This window comes from Parasteatoda tepidariorum, chromosome 7, assembly GCF_982258835.1.
Source record: "Parasteatoda tepidariorum strain Cologne lab strain chromosome 7, Ptep-v5.0, whole genome shotgun sequence".
Lineage (NCBI taxonomy): Eukaryota > Metazoa > Arthropoda > Arachnida > Araneae > Theridiidae > Parasteatoda > Parasteatoda tepidariorum.
This window is the reverse complement of record NC_141761.1, coordinates 108,265,249-108,291,112: the sequence shown is the minus strand read 5'-3', so window position 1 is coordinate 108,291,112 and position 25,864 is coordinate 108,265,249. Positions and strand designations below refer to the sequence as shown.

The window sequence follows — 25,864 nt, the reverse complement described above, 5'->3', positions numbered from 1 at the left end:
TTTTAAAAATACTATGCACCCTGTATAAGGTGGGAATACCTTTTGCAGAGTTAGAATTGCATAAATTATTTTATTTAAGTACTAATATCATAAAAAGATAGCTAAAATTTCTTACTTTGCATACTCTGGCTACCCTTGAATAAATATTTTTTCCACAGTTTATGTATTCTACAGCACTCTCCCGGAAGAAAAAATATACATAGTCACCTATATCATATGATCCAACAAAATGTGGCTCTGAAAAACAAAACACAAATGAGCTACCTAAAAACTGTTTATTTGCAATACATAGCCTAGTAAAAAGTTTTACATAGCCCAATAAACACATACCTAGCTGAAGATTATGTTTAGATTAAGGCGAAAAAAATACTGAGATAAAAATACAGCAAATAATGATTTCTGATATAAACAGGGTGTTTCATAAACATTGATCTTAATATATGGATGATGATTTCAGCAGCAGAGGGCGATGTAATCTTTAATTCAGTAAAACTTCAGGTTATTGTATCCTGTCTACTTTCTCGCTATTTGGCTGTAACATGGACTGTTTTTCTTTGTTGTTTGAACTTCATTCCTTTACTAAACCAACAAGAGCAAGATAAAAAAAACTACCTAGCTGTGTAATACATGCGGGGATCTGTCTAAGTTTTTTTTGAGAGGTACCTATTTTATGAAAATTTAGACATAATTTGAGAAAATTAAAAATTATATTAAAAAAATCAACACAAAAATATGGTAAAGTTAGAAAATATTTTCAAAAATTGTTACTACAAATAAAAATTATTTATGACTGGTAAATTTCTATATATTTTTCCCCATATATTTAAAAATAATTTTACTATTATAAAATCTTAAGCTTAAAATTGTACCCAAATTTAAAACTCCATAAAAATCATTGTTCATAGTTAAATTTCAACTTGAATTTAATAAAAACATGCATTTAACACTACTAGTACTAAAAATTAGTTTCATTATGACAAAATTTTCGACTAGGTCATACAATAAAAAATTTCACAGAGAAAAAAAAATTTCAAAAAAAATAAAGGTCCATTAGAATAAATTTACAATAGTGTTAAAGATAATGTTCGAATAACGTCCAAATTTTGACTTCCTGTAAAATTTATAGAGGGCTCGTCGCTTCATTTAAAAAAAACTCAGTGAAAATGATATGGCATAAGTGACCCGTGAGTCTTACACATTGTATTATCTGACCAAACACGTGCTATCTTTTCGTAAAAGACAGCTGGCAGAAAAGCTCTTTTCTACAGATTGCAACGAGAACGGGGTTTGCATGAGAAATTGTTTTTTTTAAAATTATTTTGTGAAACTACCGTTTTTTTAAAAAGTTGAACTTGTGAAGGTACCACTAAACGATAGTAAATTTACCTTGGACAGATCACTGGCATGCAATACTACGATAAATCAGAAAGACAAATCTAGCTGAATCAAGGCTGCAAAATTAGTGATTTCTTCAAAAATTAGGCAACTATGTCTCTCCTTTTCAAAATAAAAATCTGAATTATTCAAAACGACTTTGTTTTAATACTTATGAGGATCAAATGTCAGAATAGATATCTTATGAATTGTAATAAAGTTTAAATCATACTTTTAATCATTTTTACGTTTTAATACAACAAAATCAATTGTTCAAAAATATCACCAAGTAGGATAATTAATTATAAGCTAGCAATGAATTTCTACCAGAACTTTTAGAGAAGGATTTCTGAATATTTGTTTACGCTCACTAGCTAAATTCGCTTTTGAAATCACCATAGATTCTGAAGTTCAAATTAGGAACTTTGTGGAAAAAGTATTAATTTGTTTAAAAATATGTTACTACAACAGTTAAAGCTGTTTATCTCAAACCTCTTTATCTCGAAAATCATTATATCAAAAAATTCCTCACATTTACTATTTAAAATCAATGTATTTTCCATGTCTATCTCGAAATTTTTACTTTCGAGACATCTGTTTCTCGAATTTCTAATAGTCGAGCACAAATGCCCAAACAACATAACAAACAAAGAAGGTTAGACATCAAAAATCCTTAAAAAGATTATTTTCAGTGTTAAAGGTATGTAAATTTTTTTTATGTAAATAGATATATGTGGCATGATTAATTTACATAAATGCCTGTATTTTTCTACTAAAAACAATTAAAGCACCTTCAATTAAATTTCTTAATTAAAATGAATTTTTTAAAGTACCTGTATAACTTGAAACCTCTTTATTTCAAATTATTTGCCTCTCTCGTGAGATTAGAGATAAGCATGTCCTACTGTACTAATCTTTTTTTTAATAACAGTAAATTAATATTTAATGGATATAAGTTGAATATGAAATTGCCATACTTCAAAATAATAGTAAAATAGTAGTTTATTTCTTAAATTAAAGCAAATTAGACTTGACATTTCTGATGAAGCTCAGATAAAAAGATTGATAACAAGTAAGAAGAATTAGAGATATTAGTAAACATACTATCAAGCCATTTAGAATCATATTTAATAGTTCTTTTGAATGGATGTACACTTGCACCACTGGTCAAATTATAAAGATTTGTTCGAAAAATCACAGTATCTGCTTTGGTAAATTCGGCCACTGTCCCACTGTACAGTCCAGGAAGTCCACCTGGATTTCCATGCTCTGAAAAAAAAATGAAATAACTGAATTACTTACGACAATTTAAATCGAAAAACTTTCAAATAAAAAACTACTATTAATTATCATATTGAATAACATTGTTACATTAATTAGAATGAAAGACTATTGAAGATAATATTTTTGAATTCACTAAAAAAGTTTACTAAGCATTATCTAGTAGTTTTTATAATTAATACTAAAACTTGAACTTACCATCTTCATTTTTAATTTTTTACTACCCTCATATTTTTCTATTTTACTTTTGGATTATTGTAAGAGGTCATACAATTCCTAATTGCATGGCGGTCACTCCGGAAAAATATCAAGAATGAACTTATCTTTTGACCAATTGTCATGGTCTAACAATATTTAGAAGAATTTTTCAGAAATTCATAGCTCTTAACACAAGAATGGCTCTTAAACAGGGTGCATAGCCAAACCTCTCAACAAAAAATTAGCACTTTTTAAGTACTTTTAAGCAATCAAAATTTTTTAAAAGTACTATATACATCAACAAAATACAAAATAATATTTAAATACTTTACATGATCATGATAAAATTACTAGTTTCTGACAAAGAGCTCTTTTCTTGATTATATTAGCCATTATAAAATGATCAAAAGATTTTTTGGTAAAATATCAGAGGGTGGAGAATGAAGCCTGAAATAGAGAGTTGCACATGAGAGTTCAATAATCTCACCAAACCCAACTTAGTTAGATGCACATGCAGACTTGCAAGTATTTCATCAAACATGTAAAATGATTGGTGCTTTCATACACTAACGACCGACAGTACATCGTAATAGATTGCGGTTGCATGAATTGTGAAAACGTTGAATAGAATAATGTGAAAAGCACACATTTACATAATACATGGCGAAAATCAACATTCACTTTTTTAAAAACATCCAATGAATAAAGCACCTTTAAGGGCTTATAAAAAACGAAAAGTGAAAATAGCAACTTTAAGCACTTTTTAAAAACGCTAGGCACCAAGTTATATTATACCAATAATTGATTATTTTTTTATAAAAAAAGATATATTTTCTACATTTTATTGGTTTACTTTTGAAAAGAATAAATAAATAAAAGCTAATCTTGCGTATTTTTTTTCTTCTTTTTTACAATTGCTGAATTAAAGCCATTCACTACACTTTTTCTTGGAGCCATTCACACTTTTTATTTTACACTTCATCATCATTAATGCTTTGTCCTAGATCTATAAATTTAATATTTTAAAAATAATCTTAATTTACAGGGCATCTGCTACATTTTAGATTTTCAAATTCATGACTTTTCATGATTAATTCCAAGAACTTTTCATGACTTAACGAAGTTACTATTTTCTCCTGACACAAATTGAACAATAAATTTAAAAAGTATTACAATAACATTAATTGAAATGATAGGCATAACCAAAACTGCCGTACTCTGCATCTTCATATTTACAGATTTTAAATTTAAAAAGCAGAGTAAAGAAAGAGTTGAAGCAATAAAATAACTGAAAAAAATACAAAAGCAAATAACTATACAGTCCGATATATGTAGTTATTTAAAGCTGTTTTATTTCTTCTTTAAAGTAAGTGTAATATAAAAAGCCTAAACTATAATTTTAAATTGATGAAATAAAAATAATAAATAGATAAAAAATTCTGAAATCAGGGAAGTTTAAAAGATAATTCGCTCTAGAAATGATGTTCTTTCTTTCATTTTTTGAAAGTGCAGGATAAAAACATTTTATATTTAAATAAAATATGACTGTGAGTGAGGATTTAGTTACAAATTCAGAGCATCGGAACACTGAAATTGAAAGGGGGTACATTCCATTTTAAAAATGAGATTTTTTGGCAACCTAAATCCATGACTTTCCACGATTTCCTTTAAAAAATAATTAAAATCATGACATTTCATGACAAATTTTGTACAGTACCAAAATTCATGTCTTTCCAGGTATGCGGATACCCTGAATTTAGCTTTGCCCAGTATCTCAAAATTTTAAAAGGGGGGAAGCAGATTCAAATTTAGCAATGTGAATCTTGTTTAGAGGATGAAATTCAGTCAATCCCATTCTTTCATGGTAGAGTGACATCATTACTTGATGATTTTACAATAATTATGAAGGGGAAAAAATGATGTTTTCAAAAAAAGTAATAACTTTTATTTTAACGTAAAATAATTGTTACATTATTTTAAGGAAAAATTAATTAGCAAATGAAAACTTAATTTGAAAAACAAATTGAAAATAAATATTTATTGGAGGACAGGAGAATCAATCCCCTGATCTTTTCTAAATACTGATTTCAGTCCTTGGGACTGAAGATTGGCCACCATGCTAATTGGTGTTCTTAGTTCCTAATTCAATCATTCTCACTGGTGATGTACTGCATTATATAATTAGATCCAGCCACTTGATACACCAAGTTCTGAAGGAATAAGTGCAAGAAACATTAAAAATTTTTTTCTTTTAATGCTGCAAAACTTTCGCGATTATATTTGTATTATTGTTATTTTATTACTATCTTATTACCGTGATGTGGGGTAGCTTCCCACTAGTACAACCTTCATCAACCAAACGGTACCTAAAGATTGAATCGAGTTAGCATGTCTTACATACTAGTGAATTGATGTTTAATAATCATAGTGGTAGTTACGCCACAATACACTCCCCCTCCAGAATTTTATCAGGAATAGTATTCAATGATCGGATATCACTAGTTACTGTATTTGTGAAAGACGTTTGTCGTGAGAGCTGTATTAAGTTCATGGTTGCGTGTGTGGTCATTCCTGCGTTGCTTTTAGCAGTTGAGTATGTGCAGGGTCCCCTTGTGTGTAAATGAGACTGAGACGCAACCGCTAGAGGAAGATCGGGCAGTCACAAATAGCAAGTCAACTGTTCAATGTGGACCAACCATTGAAGTAAGAATTGAGTTAGCATGTTTTATATGCTAACGAACTGATGTTTAATAATCGTGGTGGTAGTTACGCCACACATGATATGACCTATTATGAATCAAATTTATTTTTCGAACAATCCATAGCTGATTTAATTCTTGAAAATAATTTCTGGAAGGGGTTTTAACCTCTCGAACTCTTCCTCGACTATGCTACTGTATTACAGAATTATTAACAGAAGCAAAAAAAGAACAACACCATCTTAGTGAAATTTAAATAATTAGAAGAAATTAACTAATAGAAATAAAAATTGTATTAGAGAATGACAGAAAAGGTATGCATTTCAAATATCACAGACTAGTACGATTGAGCAAATAACTTGAATTACTTACCAACCCACACTGCAGTGGCGTTGTCATCTGGGTCAAACGGACACTTAGCGATGCCATCCCCTATTCCGGGAAAGTGTTCATTTGGAGTCAGATAACTTAGGTTCCCCTTTTCAAAGAGAAAGAATAATCATAAGATTTAAAAGAGATATTTTTTAAATAAGAAAACTATTGTACGTAAAGAACGAAAGAGAAAAATATATAATTAAAACGTAAAAAAATAACAATTTTTTAAACAGGGTCATCTTGATTATTCATATTAAAAGATAAATATTAAAATAAAAAAATTTTTTTGCCAAGAAATTTAATAAAAACAACAAAATAAAATGAAATGTTTCTTTTTAACAAAAAATTGTCAGAATCCAATTTTTTATTTTTTAACATTATCTACAAAAGCAGTTACATAATAAAATAAATGAAACTATTGCCTTACATAAATAACGAGATCACGGGGATTATGAGCATTGGTACCACATAAATATAATTTGCTGCCATCACCAATAGGTTGTATCACTCTTATATGGTTTCTACAATCATATCTCTGAAACACAAAACAAATAACTCAGCATAGAACATTATTTTTCAACTGTATAAATTATGTCATAACACACATTGTACGGCTATATTCACAAATTGCTCATAATAACTACGTAATAATTGATTATTAAAAAAGATATACATACATTCTAATTGCAGTGGTCAGAAAAACTACATAATTTTTGCAGTTAACTACAACTACTTCACCAGTGAATGTTCACAATCACATAGTCGCTTTGTTAAATGTCCGAAATATACACTATGTCCAGTTGAGTGTCATTGCCCGGTATATACTTGCTGGTATTCTGTACTCTGAAGTTTTAAGGTTCGGTGCCACCGCCCGGAATGCTATAAATAAATTTTTTAAGGTCAAATGTCCAGTATACATTTAACCAGTACTCCTGATGTTTCTCTTAATCTATCCTCAGAAGAATAAATATAATAATATCAACGAATAAATTAATATCAAACCGGATATAACAAATATTGCAGACATTCATCAAAGCGACTATGTGATTGCTGACATTCATTGGTGAAAGAAGACATTCTCTTGATTTTGGTCATTCACAGTAACATACATATTACTAGGCAATAAAGAATTGAAATATCAAGCAAGAGAGCTGTCCTAAGAAATATTTATTCATGTTTACATGAGACAGTTTATTATTCCAAATCAATTCTTGTGAATTAGTTCTTTTCAAATTTAACTTTTTATGCATTTCTTGACAATGAATATTTAATTAAAAATTTTTTTTGGAAATTGTTAATTTTTTGTAAATTTTTAAATGTTCTTTTATTTCCCCTAAAAAATATAGTTTATCAAAGATGACAGAGAAAATATATTCCCTTCCATTGAAATAACATCTATGTTTCATGACAGTACATTCGTATTTGAAGGTGTGGACAAAGCGATAAATTAGTTATTAGTCGTAATGCTTAGTTTAAATATTAGCAAAAACCTTTTAACACTCATCCACAGCAACATTCTCTTTATGCCAATTGAGGTATCAGTGAAGATGACTACCAAGATTCAAAAAATCAATTGCGCTTAAACTTTGTTTATTAATTGAACCAGGCTTTAAAAAACCTTTTTATTTTTGTTTAAACTGGGTTTTAAAGAAGAAAATTATATAATAATAACATAATTTTTGATATAGAAAAAACTTTTTCAGGGGAAGGGATCCAGATCCCCCTCAGCAAACCTTAAATACATAATTTAAATGAACAGAACAAGTAATACCTCCGATTTTCCTTTGGAGACGCAGTTGGCAACATTTTGAGGATCTAGGAACAAAGCATCTACCTGTAAAAAAATATCTCAGGATTAGAAACATTACTAAATAATGAAATACAGTATAAAAAAAATCATAACATTTGATTTCTGATAGTAAATGTAATGAAATTATTCTGCTGAGAGCTGTTAATTGATGTTTTTAAGATCCAACATTTATTTTAATCATTTAGAGGCTTTCCATTTCAAAAATGATGTCACAATTTTTTGTTTCTATATATTTTACCCTTTCCTCCACTTTGTGATACTTCATTGTACTCCCTACCTCCTCTCGTTACATGTCACGCTATATTAAATAAACATATACTTGCAGTTCAGCAGATACAAAGCGTTATGTAATAGATCATATTCAATTTTTTTACAAATACTTTAATGACGTTTGCGAGTATAACAATAATAATCTATCTATCAATAGATATACATACATTCTAATTAAAGTGGTCAGAAAAACTACATAATTTTTGTAGTTAACTACAACTACAACAAATGTATAAACTAGAAACTCTTTTTAAAATGCAGCTGTTACTGTGAATGACTGAAATTAGTTGTTGCTGGCTTTCACCGGTGAATGTTGACAAGCACATAGTCACTTTGGCAAATGTCTGAAATATATACTTGGTCTAGTTAAGTGCCACTGCCTGGTATGCCCTACATCAATGTTCTTTTAAGGTCAAATGCCACTGCCCAGTATGCATTTAAGTGGTACTCTGAACATTGATGTTTCTCCAAATCTATCGTCAACAGATATTAAAATATCGAAAATATAATAATATCAACGAATAAATTAATATCAAATCGGATATAGCAAATATTTTAGACATTCACCAAAGCGCCTATGTGATAGTTGATATTTTCTTGATTTCAGTCATTCATGGCAACATATATATAAATATATATTTATATCACAAGGTGACAAAGAAATTCTTCATATCCTTCTTGCATTGAAATATCAAGCATGAGAGCTGTCACAAGCATGAAAGCGTAAATGTACAGGTTTACAAATTTCTGGATGAAAATTCCTTTCCTCACGTGGACAACAAAAAGCTGAAATAAACTGAGCAATAGTTGGGAGGAATGAAATCTTAAAAGCAAATAGTTCATACCAACGAACCAAGTGTATTCAGAAATCTTGCTAATTTAGGTCGCTTAGACTAATCTGCATTCAGGGATTGTGCTACAGTTGGTAAAGTGTTTTAAACACCAAAAATCTAATTTCATTCTGCACGATCAGTGTCACAACATTTTAAGCATAGATAGATTTTAAATACCTTTAGACTATGTATTCATATATTATGTATACTGTTTTAGAAGAGATTAATAAAAAACCGCTCAATAAAACTCTTTTAGAAAATGTAAGTAAATTAACAATATAAAACTGTCAAAAAGTACATTTAAAACTAAGGGAAGGCAATATATTTACTAGATAAAAATATTCATTCACTTATTATATATTGGTACAGTATTCAAAACATTAATTAAATTTGAAATTGAAACGTTGCTTCATCTCAAAATATTTAAAATACATAATAAAAAGTGCATACAAGTTTTAGATTCATTAAAAAAACATAGATATTCGTACATTATAATTGAGACTATAGTGCATTGGTAATTGCTATAATTTGAATGGAAGAAAAAAATTCTTTCGTCATAAAAGTTCGTTCTAGTTTACTTTTTTCCTTTCATTGTAATTTGAGCCACCTCTATTCGAATCCTTGTGAAAATTATTCTTTTTATTTAAATTTTTTTTATTCTTCATTCGAGAAAAATGCACTTATTGAACTCAATTTTTAAAATTTGCCTACATATTGTTTTAAATATAAAACAGGTTATCCATTTATACAGAGTTTAGAATTAAGGTTTAAATTAATTTAACCAATTTAAATTACTGCTCTTATAGTAACTTGATTGTAGCGAAAAGTTAAAAAAAATATTAAATCAAATATTCTTATTTTTTCCATTCTCAACAAGTAAAAAAAAAAAAAAAAAAAAAAAAAAAAAAAAAAAAAGACAGACAAGAATATTTAAATTAAACTACATACATAAATATACTTAAATAAAATAATATTTTTGCCTAAGAATTTTTATTTTCACTGCATTTTTATTTAAATGCATAGGCCTTGTCTCTTGTATCTTGCTTTTAAATTATACTTAAACCACGTGTTTATTTAGTTGATAGTTATGCTTTTATATGTGTTATTGTGAAACTAAATAAATTAAAATCAACGGAAATGGAAATGAAAAAAAAAGAAAAGAGTTTTGTACTGAATAACAAAAAACCACCAATATTATTGACGCCAATGATAATTAATTTCGGTCGTCAATAATAGTTCAGTAAATTGCGTCAATAATAATTCTTTGGTATCAATAATAGTTCAGTAAATAATAAGCTATTGACATGACACTAACTATAGAATTGTAAAACTTATTCTCCAATCAGCGTTATAATTCTTCAACACTAATTGAAGTGAAATAATAAGCTAGATTACTAGTTGTTATTGTAGTTCATTTACGTCGCACTACAGCTGCGCACTGGGCTATTAGCGACGGTCTGGGAAACATCCCTGAGGATGATGCGCAGACATGCCATCACAATTTTGATCCTCTGCAGAGGGGATGGCACCCCCACTTCGGTAGCCCGACGACCTGCACGCGAAGTCGAGCACTTTACGGTCGATCAGTTTAACGAGGACCAAAATCGTACACTCTCGGTACCTACGCAGACTAATCTAACTGGTCACCCACCCGCACACTGACCGCAGCCAGTGATGCTTGACTTAACGATCAGTCCACTGTGGGACAGATTGAAACAAAATAATAAACTATGTATTAAATAGCAAAATTAACGGAGAAATTTAACTAATTCGTTTAGCAGAGAGTAAAAAATCGGCAACTATTATTTTCGTCATGGGTACTAATTGAAATATAAATAAGCTATGAACTAAAAATCAAAATTAATGGTGAAAATGTACACATTCGTTATAGGGAAGCATAAATTGCCATACTATTATTGGCACAGATAATGCTTAGTTTTGGTGAAAGGTTTATAAATTTTATTTTTTTAAAGAGGCATTAGTTTAAAGATTTTAATAAATGATACGCCAGAACAAATCTCAAATCAAATGAGTTTAACTTTGTAGCGAGGGAATTTATATTTATATTTTAAATATAACAAAATATCTAATTTATATTTTAAATATAACAAAATAAGCCATGTAGCATTATTTTCTTAAAAACCCAAAACAAGTGTAAATAAATAAAAGTAATAACAATCGGCTAATGATTAGTTTTTTCTTCAAAAAAGAAATTTTACAGCAAATTGTGCTGTGGTAATCAAAATAAAATTTCAAAACTAATTTTATCATATGAGTATAGAATTTGCCAATTTATGCTTAAAGATCAGTTAACTAATACAGCCCGAAGGAATAAAATATCAGTAATACGTAACGTACGAAAACTTAAATGGTTATCAATATCTCAATTATATTAGTAAGCAGACATCACAGTCTTAAAGTTAATAACAAAACAACAGAACTTGCAATATTTAATCAATTCCATGGCTGTTGTAGCATATTATTAGTCTCTAGTTGTTACTAGTGAACCAGAAACTTAAAATTGAGCTCTTTTCACTTCAATTATTAAAAGTTACTCTTTGAAATATCGTTTGCATTTCAATTCGAGGATACACATTCTTTTATCCTCAAGCTATTTGAGGCAGAGAAAACTAATAATAGCATCTGGGAACAAGTATTCCTCAATACTATTATCGTCAGCTTCAAACAAAATTGGATTTCATTCATCTCAAACAAAATAAATAAACTGCTTTTATTGATAAGGGGCATGCATTGAAAGTATGACCTCAAAAGCATTCTTCGATTTCAAATAATATCGAAAAGAAGGGATCGGATAAAAGAAAATATTTTTTTTTGCCTTCACTTTACTTGCAGATGAAAAAATAAATATCGTTTGGAATATTTTCTTTTAATCCTTTTCTTTGTAAAGAAACATCTTTTGAGTTTAATAAAATACTACAATGTATTTTATCAAGCAAATTGAACTACATAAAGGGCAAACCATGTAAAGGTAAGAAATAGATGTTTCGTAAGAATATCCCAAAATTTGTAAAACATAAATTTTCTAAAATCAGTTGGGAATATGGAACGTCTTCACGGAAAAAAAAATCGCTTGGAATACAACGTTTAGAAGAAAATAATCGTTTGGTATATTTAAAAAAAGAAAAGGAAAAAAAAAAAAAAAAAAAAGAAAAGAAAACTTGGAAAACAACATTTCGAATCATCCGAATCGTTCGAGAGAGCGGGGGGGGGGGGGAGTAAATAAAATTAGCTTCGAATGTTTTCTTTTGATCCATTCTTTGTAAAGAAACATAGTTCACTTATAATCAAATACTACAATGATTTTTTCGAATTTTTCATAATTGGAGTATTTTTTTAGAAAACATAACAAAGGATTTAAAAATAATAATGAGCAGCATACGATAAAAAATACTGGCTCAAGCATCACTTTACAGGCAATTCAAATACAGTCAAACCCCGTTATAGTGAACCTTCAAGGGATCAAAATTTCGGTTCACTATATCCGTTACGCGACAATTTGACTAATGGTTCCCAAACTCCTAATGGCGTACAAAGAAAAATTCGTAATCTTTAGCTGTGATGAGCAATCCTCAACATCAGATTTGGAAACACTTCCAGACTCTCAGATAATTTTCCTGAATTTCTGTTATTCCGTTTTTTAAACCTGTCTGACCTGCCATTCGAGCACATAAAAGTAGTCTCACAAAATCGCTTAGCAAATTCATCCACATTTGTTCAGATACTGGATGATTACGGCTTCTTCGAATGCTGAACCACTTTAGCAATGCTTCTTCAACATCCTTGTGATCTGCTTTTCTCAAATTTTTTCTGCCATCTAAATTTTTTTCATGAGCAGAAATTATTAATTGCCTATTTTTCCATATGTTACAAACTGCAGATTTGGATAGTTTAGATTTCCTGCAAAATATCAGCTTGATTGCATCCATTTTCAATTTTTCTAAATATGCCCATTTTATCATCAATGGAGAACGTTTTACGTTTACTGTTTGCTATAGTTAAATTTGAGACACTTGTTCGCAGGCTTTTTTTTTTTTAACTGAACTGAGATCAAAAAGGGGTTGAAATGAGGGCTTTATCAACACAAATTGGTGTCCAACCTTTTGACCAATAATAAATAATTACTCATTCCCTCTGACAGAAAATGCATATTGATCCCACTGACACCTTACAGGTGCATCATCTGCCTGGGTTGGAACACCTGCTTTGTTTGTTTAGGGATAGAAAAATGAGACAAAAGAAGCAAACAAGAAAAAATGCTTATCTCTACATTCCCCTCTATAGATGGTTTTAAAAATTGGTATATGTATTTACTTTGAAGTAGAAATTTCAAAATTATTACAAAAAAATGAAGAAAAAAATCTGTCGAACACAGAAAAAAGTTCACTATATCCAACTTCCTCACTTTTTTGGTTCACTATATCCACAAAAAGTAACATTATACGACGTGTATAGCAAGGCACGGGACCGAATATTTCGTTCACTATATCCGGGAGTTCATTATAGCGGGGGTTTGACTGTATTAAGTAATCACCTTAAGTTTGGTAATTTGGTTATGTTTGTTGGCAACGGGGCACGGCAATTGAATATTATCGGCTATAAAAATGTTGATATTACATAAATACAGGGCAAACGTTTCATACTAAATTTCGTAATTAAATGAATAAATAAAATAAATCCAATTCGATGAAAGCTAAAAGCATTCTTTTATTTTTTTTCTACGGCAGAGAGCTTCATTGTAAAAAAGATTCTTTTAACGGTGCCCACTTACAGTGTTGGAATTTGATGGTCAGATTTCAGATACGTCACAAGATGCTCTTAGCTCTTACTACCTTTTTCCGATATCTACAAGTCTCAAACAGCGGTTATCAAACGAGGATTCTCCTGGGGAAAAAACAGGAATCAGAAGGAAAAAATCTGGATCAGGGGTACTTTCAATGACATTTTTGGTCCCCAAAGTTTTACTTGTAAACTTCCCTTTACTCCCTCTGGAGTCCGTCGTTGACAGTCCAGCAGATGACAATACCTCCCCCCTCACCCTCTGTCGGGGGTCGAATCTTCCAGAACATCCTTCCTGGACGGAGGAGGTTGCCGTGGCATATGGTATGAAGATAAATGGGCGGAAAAGATGCCGTCATCGCGTCCGCTCAAGTACTCCCCCGCAAAAGAAGTGATGGGGAAGGGGGGGGGAAGATGCCACTTTCAGAACAAACCATCTGAAATGCCCATCATTCACAGACTGGCAAAGATTACCGGAAAAAGATATGATGCATTCCGGCAATACGGTGAAATGTGAGATTTACCGAAATCAACGACAGATTAAAATATTATGAAGAAAGTGAGAACTAAAAGAATTGGGAAACATTCTATGAAGAGAGCAATTTAATCTCAGTTATGGGATTGTTTGACCTCGGTGGAATAAAATAAAAAAAGGATGGATTTGTAGTAAAGAAGTGAAAATTGTTAAAAAATTTTTCATCTTCTCTTCCTGTAATGTTCTTTGGTATGGCACACGTGACGTTATTTTATGCCAAGAAAATAAATGTTGAAAATAGTCTACGTATTAACTATTATTTCGATTTTTACACATTTATTTATTTATTTACATAATATTTATTTACATTAATACATTTATTTATTTACTCATTTATTGCATTTATTTATTATTTTTACACATCTTCACATAATTTCGTTAATTTTTTTCTTCTTTTCCTGTAATGTTCCTTCGTATTGCGCCGTGCCGTAATATTCTTTTCCTGTAATATTCTTTCGTATGGAATACGTGCCGTTATTTTCGCCAAGAAAATGAATGTTGAAAATAATTCACGTATTGACAATTATTTCGAGAAGAAATGCTGAAATTTTAGACTTATTTTAATACATCGTCATTTAATTTGATGAAGGAATGTTGTTTTCAGTACAAGCCATTCAAACCGCCCTGGTAAGGTCAGGCAGCCAAGCTATGAAGATTACAGACGTCAGGAAATATTGTCAACTACAAATTGAAATCTAATGAAAAAGGAGAAGTACATAAATGAACGATAATCCGGAAAACATTCTACGATGAGTGGAATTTCACTTAGATACGTGACTATTCCTTCGAGGAACTATCTAAACTGACATTCGAGAATTCAAGTAAAGAAAAAAAAAGCAACACATCAAAAAAAGAAGAAAAATCTCGCGGGAATCACAGTGACAGAAAATAAAATACTAAAAGTAACAAAGTATATAAATAATGAAGATATATATATATATATATATATATATATAAACACAAATAATAAAATAATAGAAAATAGAAAACTATTAATGGGAAAAACCAAAAGTCTTCCTCAGGACACATCTTTTGGTATAATTTAATACGATATTTCTGAATAAAGAACAATTTTCCTAAGATATATATACATACATAAACTTTTAATTTTAAATATAAATCAACTAGATTATTTTTGAACTCAATTCTAAATTATATTAGATTTAAAAAAAAAAAAAATACTTAAAATAATAATACTAATAATGATAAAACTAAAATTAGGATATTAATTAGTAAGTTTACATATCAAACATCGGAATTTAATAAACGCCGGTCTTATAACCAGCGAATGATAATGATTTGTGCAAATTCTGTATTTTAGAAGGTTAGATTTAATCTTATAGCATTTTTGATTCAAGTAAATCAGACAAAACTAAATGGCTTTTATTTAGACTAGAATACTTACAACCTTAATTTTTACTCAATTTAACCACTTTAGATCCAGCACCCGATATGACTGGTTTTATAACCATCGTTAAACAACCGACCTAATTTTTCGGGTTTACAGCTACTAATGTTCAACTCTGTAGCCTTTTAGTTTTTGAACCCGATCCAGAAGACAAGGGAACTCCTGGACCAAGTGTTTTGAGAAATTTGTTTCGTGGAGGACTGCTTGATGGAACTAACCCGAATTTACGTTACATGGGGAAACCACGAAACCTCCCACGGTTAGCCAGACGGCAAGGGGACTCTAACCCATGATCAGTCTACCACTGAGGATATTTTACGTCAGCAATGTAGTCAGTGCATGCCGGATGCAGAATCCGTATCTACCTGCTATCACTGGAACCGCGTATTGACAAAACATACCGTAGATTGTAAACGTGGTGATTGCAGGTGGAGTTGGCGATGGATTACGCGTAAATGTGGTGGGAGAACGAAATTACATTAACCTAAGCAGTGTAATTCGATATTTTCTTCTTCTCCTCGACTAGCCATTATGAATAAAAATAACTCATTAATTCCTTTTAGCAGAGAAAATAAAAAAGAAAATAACACCTTTTTATTGTCAGGATCACTTTACAAATACACTGTATTCATATCTTATTAAGCGCTATAATTTATATTTTATAAAACGATCTAGTTTTTTGATAAAACAGATTAAATTTTTGAATTTTTTTTACAAGAATTGTGTTTGCGAAGAAATAAAAATAATTTATTAATGAACCAATCACAAAAAATAACGTAACATTTTAATACTATGTTTTATTGAAACGCTATTTTGAAGAATTAATTCTATTTAACTTTTATTGTAAGAAAACATAACCTGTTTTATTTTAGTGATATTTTCTATGAAATCAATATTCTCTATAAAAGAATAATGTAAGCTTTTTTATAAAGATTATTTTTTTAGAAATTAACAAAGACATATTATTTACTAGAAAAAAAATAGAGTATTCAAAAATGTTATCACGCTTTAAAGTAATAGTTTCTTGTAAACGAATAATCAATATTTTTAAAATAAAGTTTGAAAGCGTTTGTTTCATTACTAGAAGCATTCATTATAAAAAAAATATATATTAAATTACTTTTTTGCATAATTTTATGAAATAACTTTTTTTTGGAATGAGATGAGATTTTAAACTTTGTGAAAGATTGATTCAATTCCTTAATATATATAAAAGTCGGTAAATACTTCATTCATTATGGAGGTCATAGATAACTTGATACCTTTTCAATTTAAGAATAATAAATGCAATTAATAGAAAATGCACAATTTTAAAAATATATTTTATTTACACGCATTGCGTACAGGTTATAATGCAACTATCATACGTAACATAAATTTATAGATTCCTAAATACTGTTATATGAGTTTGGTAATTAAAAATATAATTAAAAAATAACATAATTAAAAAAAATTTCAACCTTCAATTAAAAACTTCCTGTTGTCATATATTAATAATAATTATAATTTTTAGCAACTTTTTTGGGCACAAATTTTTAATTCTCGAACTTAATACTATCTTTTATATGAAAATATCAGAAAATTTATAAAAGAAAAACTATATTTTAAAATTGAGACATTGGCGACAACAGAGGTTAGATGTATGTGCTGAGTTTAAATAAATTACATATTATAAAACTCATATTTAAGATTTAGATCAATTTATTATCAGGTCATAAGAGTGTTTTTTAATAAATAAATGTAGTGATTGTTTGATTTACAATTGTAAGGTGCTGGGTGTTTAACGTTAAGTTATACATTTCTTTAGAAATAATATTTGAAATATGCAAAGCAGGGCGGCATTCATTTCAACTTAAAAATCATCAACTTAACTTTCAATAACTATAGATAAATAAAAAACAAAAGTTTGATAAAAACTTTAAAAGAAATACTTTTAGAAAAATTCTTTCTAAATAATATTTAAAAAAAACACAATCACTTCGTCTAATGCCCTTACTTCAACCTCCTTCGAGTTATGCTTACTTTATAAATTTAATCTCAACTTTATTTTTCTTTTCACTTTTAAACTGTAAAAGACTTTTTCTCCATTTGTAAATTATGAAAAAAGTTATTAATCTGATTGCGTAAACAGTTAATTTATTAAAATTGAACATTCTCAATTAATTCCTTTTAATAGTCATTTATATTATTAATAATAATTATTTGCACAAAATTATAATAGAGGAAAGTTTGATTAGAAATTTAAAAGTTCTTGCTACAATAATTAGGGAATTTCTATTGACAAATTCAACTAATTTTTTTTCCGGAACAAAATGCATTTTTATTTAAAATGGAACGGTACTGACTTAACATTTATACGATAAAACACTCTCTAATCGCTAACACCGATGACAGGAAAGAAATTTCGTTTTTTTTCTCTTTTCCACAAAAAAGTTCAGAACTTAAAATTTTGTTCTTTCATTATAAAGCAATAGCATAATATTCTCGTATCATGTAAAACTTGATAACGAAGTTACTTATCTACCGTTTTACAGTTATAAAATGAAATGATTATTGAATTCTACTTGCATTTTAAAATGTCAATGTATCCATCGTTCAATGAATTTTACGATTATTTTTATAAAACTGTGTATAATGAACATTTCAACTAAAAAAATTAGTACAAAATAGCTGCTAATATTTCTCTTAAACATTTATAAATATTATACATTTATAAATTTCAGCTTTTCGCATTATTGCTAAATAACCTCTACGTCGAAAAATATTTAAGGAATTCCATAATAACTGAAAATTAAATAAAATTTTAAAAAAATTGTAAATGGTTATCGAGCAGAACCATTAAGTTTAATTAATGAATAAAGAATTAGTAACAAAGTCACTGCTGAACAATAATTTTTTTTTTTATTCTTTTAAGTAAACAAACTTTATTGTAATAATCATTTCATTATTAAGGATTAGAGGTTATTGTGAAATTATTAATTTTAATAAGTGGATGAGTAGGTAAAGAAGTTCACTTCTCGAAATACGCGTATACATTTAATGAAAGTTATGAAAATACAGAAGGGGGCTATGGAGGTAATAATATATAATTTTTTTTATCTTAGTTTTATTACGATCTTCTAAAAAACGCTAATAAACACAATTATGTTAACAAATACAAACGATTATGTCGGAGCTATAACAAAAAAATACGCTTTATATTTCATTTAATGCAGAAGAATCTAATGAAGATCAACTTATTTGAAACTCTGAAATGTGACACCTATATATAACTTGGTGAATGATAGATACGTGATACCGAAAACAAAACAAAAACATAAGCACACAGCTGTTTGGCGATTTGCGAGACGCTCCTTCAACGCCGATAGATATTTTCGCCAACCCCTTTACAATCTACGGTATGTTTTGTCAATACGCTCACGGTTCCGATATGGAAGGTTTTATTTTATTTTATAACCGTCGTTGAACAGCCGATCCAATTTTTTGGGTTCACGACTATTAATGTTCAACTCCATAGCCTTGTAATTTTGAACCCAATCCAGAAGACAAGGGAACTCCTGGATCAAGTAGTAGGAGAAATCTGCCTTCGTGGAGGACTTTTTGATGGAACTAACCCGCACTTGCGTTACATGGAGAGGAAGATCTCGAGAACCTTCCAGGGTTAGTCTGACGGCAAGGGGACTCTAACCCATGATTTGTCTACCACTGAGAATTTCACGTCAGCACTGTGGTCAGTGCGAGCCAGGTTCGGAATTCGAATCAACCAGCTATCTCTAGGATTGAACCCGTGTCACCCCATTAGGCGGCGAGCGCTCTATCCCCTGAGCCACCACGGTTCCAATATGGAAGGTTGACCGTATAAAGCTAAGCACAGATGGTGCTAGGGAGTTAAAATTCGACGTAAGACTTCCGGGTTACTACTTCCGATTGATTTTTAAGCCTAAGCTCTAAGCTTGAAAAAGCAAGCCATCCAATATTCTTATACTTATGGTGTTCACAATAAAAAGCGCTCTTTCAATTTAAATCTCAACGAAACAAACAACAGTTGTATTCGGATGACTCCGTGAGCATGCTATGATGTAACCCAAAAAGTTACAAACATTTCCATTCATATTGAACAACATTTAATACCATTTTATATCTTAATATCCATTTAATTAATCGATTTTTAAAAAAAATAACTACCAACTTTTAAAATTTTTACTGGCAATTTTTCTCGTATAGTGGTAGTTGAAAAACAAAGTAAGAGTATTTAAGTCATTAGTAATTTAAAAATTTCTTCAGCAATTTTTTTTAAAATTTTACGCATACAAGACACAATTTTCAAGATTATTAAATGTATGATTTTTATATTCTTTATGTTGTGGTGGTTAAAATAATTTTAAATAAAATTTTTCAAACCTAGAGTAATCTATACATAATAATAAAAGCGGCTGTGTGTGTGTGTGTGTGTGTCTGTAATCACAATATATCGCCCCAGAAGCCTCGCCCAGGCACGAAACTCGGCACATAATTGTGTTTTGACATAATGAAGAAGTATTTTTTTTCTTTTTCAAAAATTTGGATTAGTTATTTAGTTAACAGTCATTTTGTAAGTCTATGCTTTTCGTCTGCTTTTTCGTCTTCAAAGAGCCATATTCAAAAAAACTATTAAAAAATGCATTCGCGATCGCAACGAACTATAGGGGGCGTTGTTGTATGAGACGCTTACCTGCGATTTCCATATGAACCGTCATTCAGTTACTCTGGAGACGTCGTTAATGTAGCGTGTAGCATTGCAACGTTTAATGTGGCTTATTAAATTTAAAAAAGAAAAATGCTTGATCTTCTTTCCTGTACAACCGAAAACAAAATGGTATCTCTTTTTATTAGAGAAGGAATATCCAAAACACATCGGAAAAATATTTGTACATTAACAGAAAAAAATATGTATATTCTTATAAGAGTTAAAACCTAATGCCCGAGAAATAGTATTACTAAATTTAATGATATAACATGAAAGGCCCATTTAAACTTTACATTCTATAGTTTTAAGAATCATATTAGTTCAGAAATTAAAATGAGCAAAAAGTATACATAAGCCTCATAATTTTATGAAATTTAATTTTGTAAACAACGTTTTTTGACAACAATTTTTATCAAAAAATTTCAAGTTTCAATAAAAATCATTATTTAGAAACTAAGAAACGTAAAATAAAGAATGCTGACGAAACAAAAACAAAAACAAAAAAACAATTCTTTTTTGTCGCCATTTTTAGTGCTACGAATATTCGTCTTTGGGATTTGCCAAAAACAAAACAAGATGCAATTTTATTTTTTCAGGAGGGAAATATTTTACCGAAAAAACGAAAATGTACCAATTCCCACAACATAAAACTTTATCTTGGCAAACGTACGTTTTGGAAATGTTATTTCATTTGGAATCTTATTCATCAGAGTTCATATGGCGATATGATTGTTTTGAATCTATGCTAAACTCTATATCGGCTCATTTTCCACCGAAATCCAATTAACTATTTTGATTTTAAATAAAGTGTTTTATTTTATGAACTGTCGCAAAAATTTTAAGTGTAGATTGGCGGCACTTAAAAACCGCCAAATCTGTAGCGGCGGTGGCGTTAATACGTCGTAAGTACCGAATTTTTATTCCATACTTTTCTGAATCATATTATTTCAAACATTGGAATATACAAGAAGTATACATAAACACATAATGTTATACCATTTAATTTTTCAAAAGTATTTTGAGAACAATTTTTATCAAAAAATTATAAACTAAAAAACGGAAAATAAAGAATTCTTAGGATAAAAAAAACGATTTTAAGAATTATTAACATTGAAATAAAAACTTTCATATTGTTTCTTTTTTTATTATTCTTATAGTTCTTAATCAGACGTAAAAAACCATTCTGTAGAGAACCATCATCAAATGAAAAAAAAATATTTACAAGCAAATTTTTTATTGTAAAAATCATTGCACTTACCTGATTTATGATTCCCGGAGAATTCCAAAATGATAAGTTCCTTGTTTGAAAACTTTATTCTCAAATAATAGATACATAGTTTATACCTTCATTACTTTTAGATAACATACTACACAGCAAAATTTTATAATTGATATGAATTTGAATATGTAGCTAAAAACAGAATATATAGCTGAATTCTAGTTGAACTTATTCTTTCAAAATTAAAAAAACTTACCAAGAAAACGATTTAAATTAATTAAGAATCAGCACAAATGGCACTATTTCAAGTAACTTGGATAATTTTTTATTGTTGTTTTCCGAATTATATGGATACAGAAATATATACTATTCTATAACGAAGAAGAATATGCTATAACTATTACAATTCTGTATGTTCTGAATTCATATTTATTCACTGGAATGACGAAAGCAATGTTGACTTCACTTTAATTCGTAATGAATTGAAGACAGAAGAAATGCATTTTACCTTAATACACACATCTGTAACAGTATCCGAAATCGGAAGTCATCAGTTGCAAGTTTGTTGATAATAGAAATTAAAAATTATTGAGGAATTTTTCTTCAAATGTTTGGCGTTTTCTGTTCCTGAAAGATTTACTAATATTCTGGAGATTTTTTTCAAGTTCTTCGGCCTTTTCCTTAGGGAAATTTTGTTTCTTATTTGCTGCTAAAAAATGGCGTCTGATTCAGTCAATGACTTTGATGGAACTAAATGAAAACGTGATAAATTAATGTCCGATATTTACAGGCTCCCGCTAGACGGCGTACTCGAGCGTTGCGATCGCGAATATACTTTTCCCCACTCTTATAAATGCATGCTAATGCGAACCTTACAATTGAAATATTAATTTTCGACAACTTAAACCAATAATATACGAAGGAATTAATAATTTAATTGTAAAGTTCACATTAGTTTACATTTATTAAAGTGGAGAAAAGTTTAACTTTTGTATTAAAAATGTGGCAACATATTCGATACGTAAATAGAACGCTTCGCTTTGATATATTTGTCGCTGTTCATAATTGTTATAATAAGTTTTTCTTCTTCTTTTCTTATTCTTTTCTATTTTTTTATTCTTTTTTTATTCTTTTCTTCTTCTTTTTTTACTCTTTCTTTCTTCTTTTTTCATTCTTCTTTTTTTATTCTTAAGCTCTATTTTTTTTCTTAAGCGAAGACGATAATTTTTGTAGCGATATTGTAGTACTTTGTACAACTAAAAATTCTTTTCACAACACTTTAAAAATATTTACTTTATTTTCTTTATATATACAGAGAACAGTCGGCAAAAAATTCGGTTAGGTTGAAAAACATTTTGCTAAAAAGGAACGAATTCCAAAAGAAAAAATAAACAACTTAAAGAATAAAAATGCTGATGCCAGCCAATTTTTTGAAAGTTAACTTAGAAATAACAAACCAAACGATGTTAAATAACAAACCAAACGATGTTAACAAAATGACGTAGAAAGCGCAACTAGATCAAAATTATACAAGCACAACTAGATCAAATTATAATACCTGAGTGCTTGACGTAACAGATATAGAAATAGAATTTGATACCATAAAAAATTATATAGAAATAGAAATTGATACCATAAAAAATTTATTCGTTTTCGTGTTCTTTTCATGTATTTAGCATTTTAGTTTTTTTTCTTCTTAAGCGTTGTACAGGCCCGTCCCTAACCGATTCGAGAGGGGGGGTGTTGAAGTTTATTTTGCCGACTGTCATATATATATATATATATATATATATATATATATATATATATATATATATATATATATATATATATATATATATACACAATTTGTATATGGCTAAAGCTTGATAATTAGGGTGACCAGATTTTTTCGGGCAATTCCGGGGACACTCATCTCTCCCCCCCCCCCAATTTTATCGACAGAAAAAATTTTAAAAAAAATTTGATCATTTATCTTAAAAAAATTTTTTTTTTTTTTCGTTTACATTTTTTTCATAATTTAGTATATAAATTATATCGTTAAAATCGTGATCATAACATTTTTACACAATTTTAAAAGTAATTAACAAAACAATAGTATTGCTTTTAAAATTATACTATTTCTAAACACCGTATTTTTCTGAAGAATGAATCTTCTTTAAAATTTCAGGATTTTTTTCGAGTAATTGAGAAAATATGTCACATGAAAAATCAAAATTAATCAGTACAGATGAAACCGCCTTCACTGTATTCAAATCCATTCGCGATTTTTCTTTAGTCCAATAGTTATTTATGCGCGAAAATACCCGTTCTACATGCGCATTGCTGCTTGGCCAGCACATAGCAAGCTCATATGGAAACTCGTTTTTCCAACCTTACAAATAATGGCATTTTCTTTTTTTTTTGTTTCTGTTGCCATATTGACATCTATTTTAAAGCAATAAAAATATTTTTCTAAATATCTATTACGATAACAAATTATGAGGTTTTAAAAATGTAGAATAATTAGAATTTATAAAAATTAATTAGTCGTAAGTGGTAATAATAACAATTTCATAAAAAATGGTTTTATACTTTATTGGTTAGATATTTATAAAACGTTTACCTGATTATAAAATGTTTTAGTTATTTTTCTAAAATAAAACTGAAATGTAATAATTGTTGTCGTTTTTAGTGGAAATTAGCTAATATTGGCAGTTTATGTAACTCGAGATATTAATTGTTTTAAAAGCAGCAACTAATATTCATGTTACGTCTTGTTTTAAACTTCTTTTCGTATGTAATCATGTCTGGCGTACAGCCTAGTAAAAATGTAAACATTACTAGATATTAAAGTTATGTGTTCCAAAATTTCTGTAGTATAAGTTATAGTGTGTTCTTAAAAACTAGTTTACATTTAATTTTCAATGCTTACATTAATTTGTATGAAAATTTTTGAGAAAATAAAAATTACATATAATATATTTTTATCAAATATTTTACACATAATTTTTCAATTTTATAACCGGGGACAAAACCGGGGACGCAAACCGACCGGGGAGCGATATTCCACTATGACTAACTCTGGGGCACTTCTTCGCCAAACTGCGCGATAACTGCTTAATTGTTATGCGCGCATATGTACGAAAGAGTCTGTGGCAACCCTTCACTGTAAACAAGGAACATCGTCTTTTTAAACTTGATTATCGTTTTTATTTTTACTATCGTATTTATTTTTATTTAATTTTCCCCTTCCATATGAGCTTAGTGTATATAAAAGATGCAAATAATAATTGTTTGGTTGAATACCTGATACATGCAGAAAAGATGCAGACAAATATTTGGTAACCAATTGCGACTCGGTAAATTTTATTTCGGCCAAAATAATATACATTGATTATAGTCTAAACAGCTTTTTAAATTAAAGTATTCTATTTGCAAGTTTTCCAAAGGATATTAAGTATAATTACCATTTTATTATAAATGTTAAATTTTAAAAACGTAAGAGAATATACCTCTTAGAAACAACTTTTTACCATGCTAATTCTTTTTCCATTCTTGCACATTTTTTCCCACAATAAATAAATATTTATTACTACATTCGGAAAAAGAAATCAGATGGTTATCAAATTCATAACTATATTTAAAATTTAATTAATTTAATATGCTTTTACATTTAAAAATTAATAAACACTTAAAATTTATTATGCATAAATACAACTGTAAGATTACCCACCACTAGATGGCGCTACGAGATATGAACAAAACTTAAGAATTAAGTAAAAAAGAATCTCTCTCGTTTTAGTGTGGTGTAGAGAGGATTAGAATGTGGTGGGAAGAAGAGAAGCGTTTTTGACGATGTCATTTACAATTATTTTTATATACTTAATTTTTTGTTTGTGATGTAGCATAATTAGGTGTTTAAATAAATTTGTTTTATACCAAGAAAGGTTTAGTGTGAAAATTATTTCACATTATGAAAATTGGAAAAGAACCTGCAAGTTTTACTGCAACCCATGGATTTTGTTGCTCAAAATACATCAATTGATACCGAAATGTATTTATGTTCGACCAAATCGAATATATTTGGTTTTTGAGGCAAATAAGCAAGATACAAAATAATTTTTGCATTATTACTATTATTTCTAATTTACCATATCTTTTTCACTTCATAAATTTAAAAAAATTGTAGTTTCTCTGAACTGAACATAATCAAAGATAAATGATTTCAAAAATGTTATATAATTAAAAATTCAAGATAATTTAAATGAATGAAAAAAATTTAAAAAAAGCACTTTTAAAAGAAATGCATGTGCATGAAAGAAAAGAATTGCCATTTCATTTAAATTTTAGTACATAA

The 25,864-nt window shown here is 29.0% G+C and overlaps 1 protein-coding gene across 3 annotated transcripts in view; it reads right to left on the bottom strand.

Annotated features, from left to right (window-relative positions):
- Window positions 1-25,864, bottom strand: part of LOC107449704 (semaphorin-2A) — a 328,119-nt gene that overhangs the window by 22,642 nt on the left and 279,613 nt on the right. For 2 of the 3 annotated variants that reach the window (XM_021146653.4, XM_016065315.5), the window contains 5 exons: window positions 7,699-7,761; window positions 6,355-6,462; window positions 5,925-6,030; window positions 2,479-2,643; window positions 116-237 (listed from right to left, as the gene is read on the bottom strand). In XM_021146653.4, the coding sequence (XP_021002312.1) occupies window positions 116-237; window positions 2,479-2,643; window positions 5,925-6,030; window positions 6,355-6,462; window positions 7,699-7,761 (564 nt within the window). Of the gene's footprint in view, window positions 1-115; window positions 238-2,478; window positions 2,644-5,924; window positions 6,031-6,354; window positions 6,463-7,698; window positions 7,762-9,328; window positions 9,368-25,864 lie in introns of those variants that run through there. The other variant, XM_043039779.2, reaches the window with a different exon arrangement.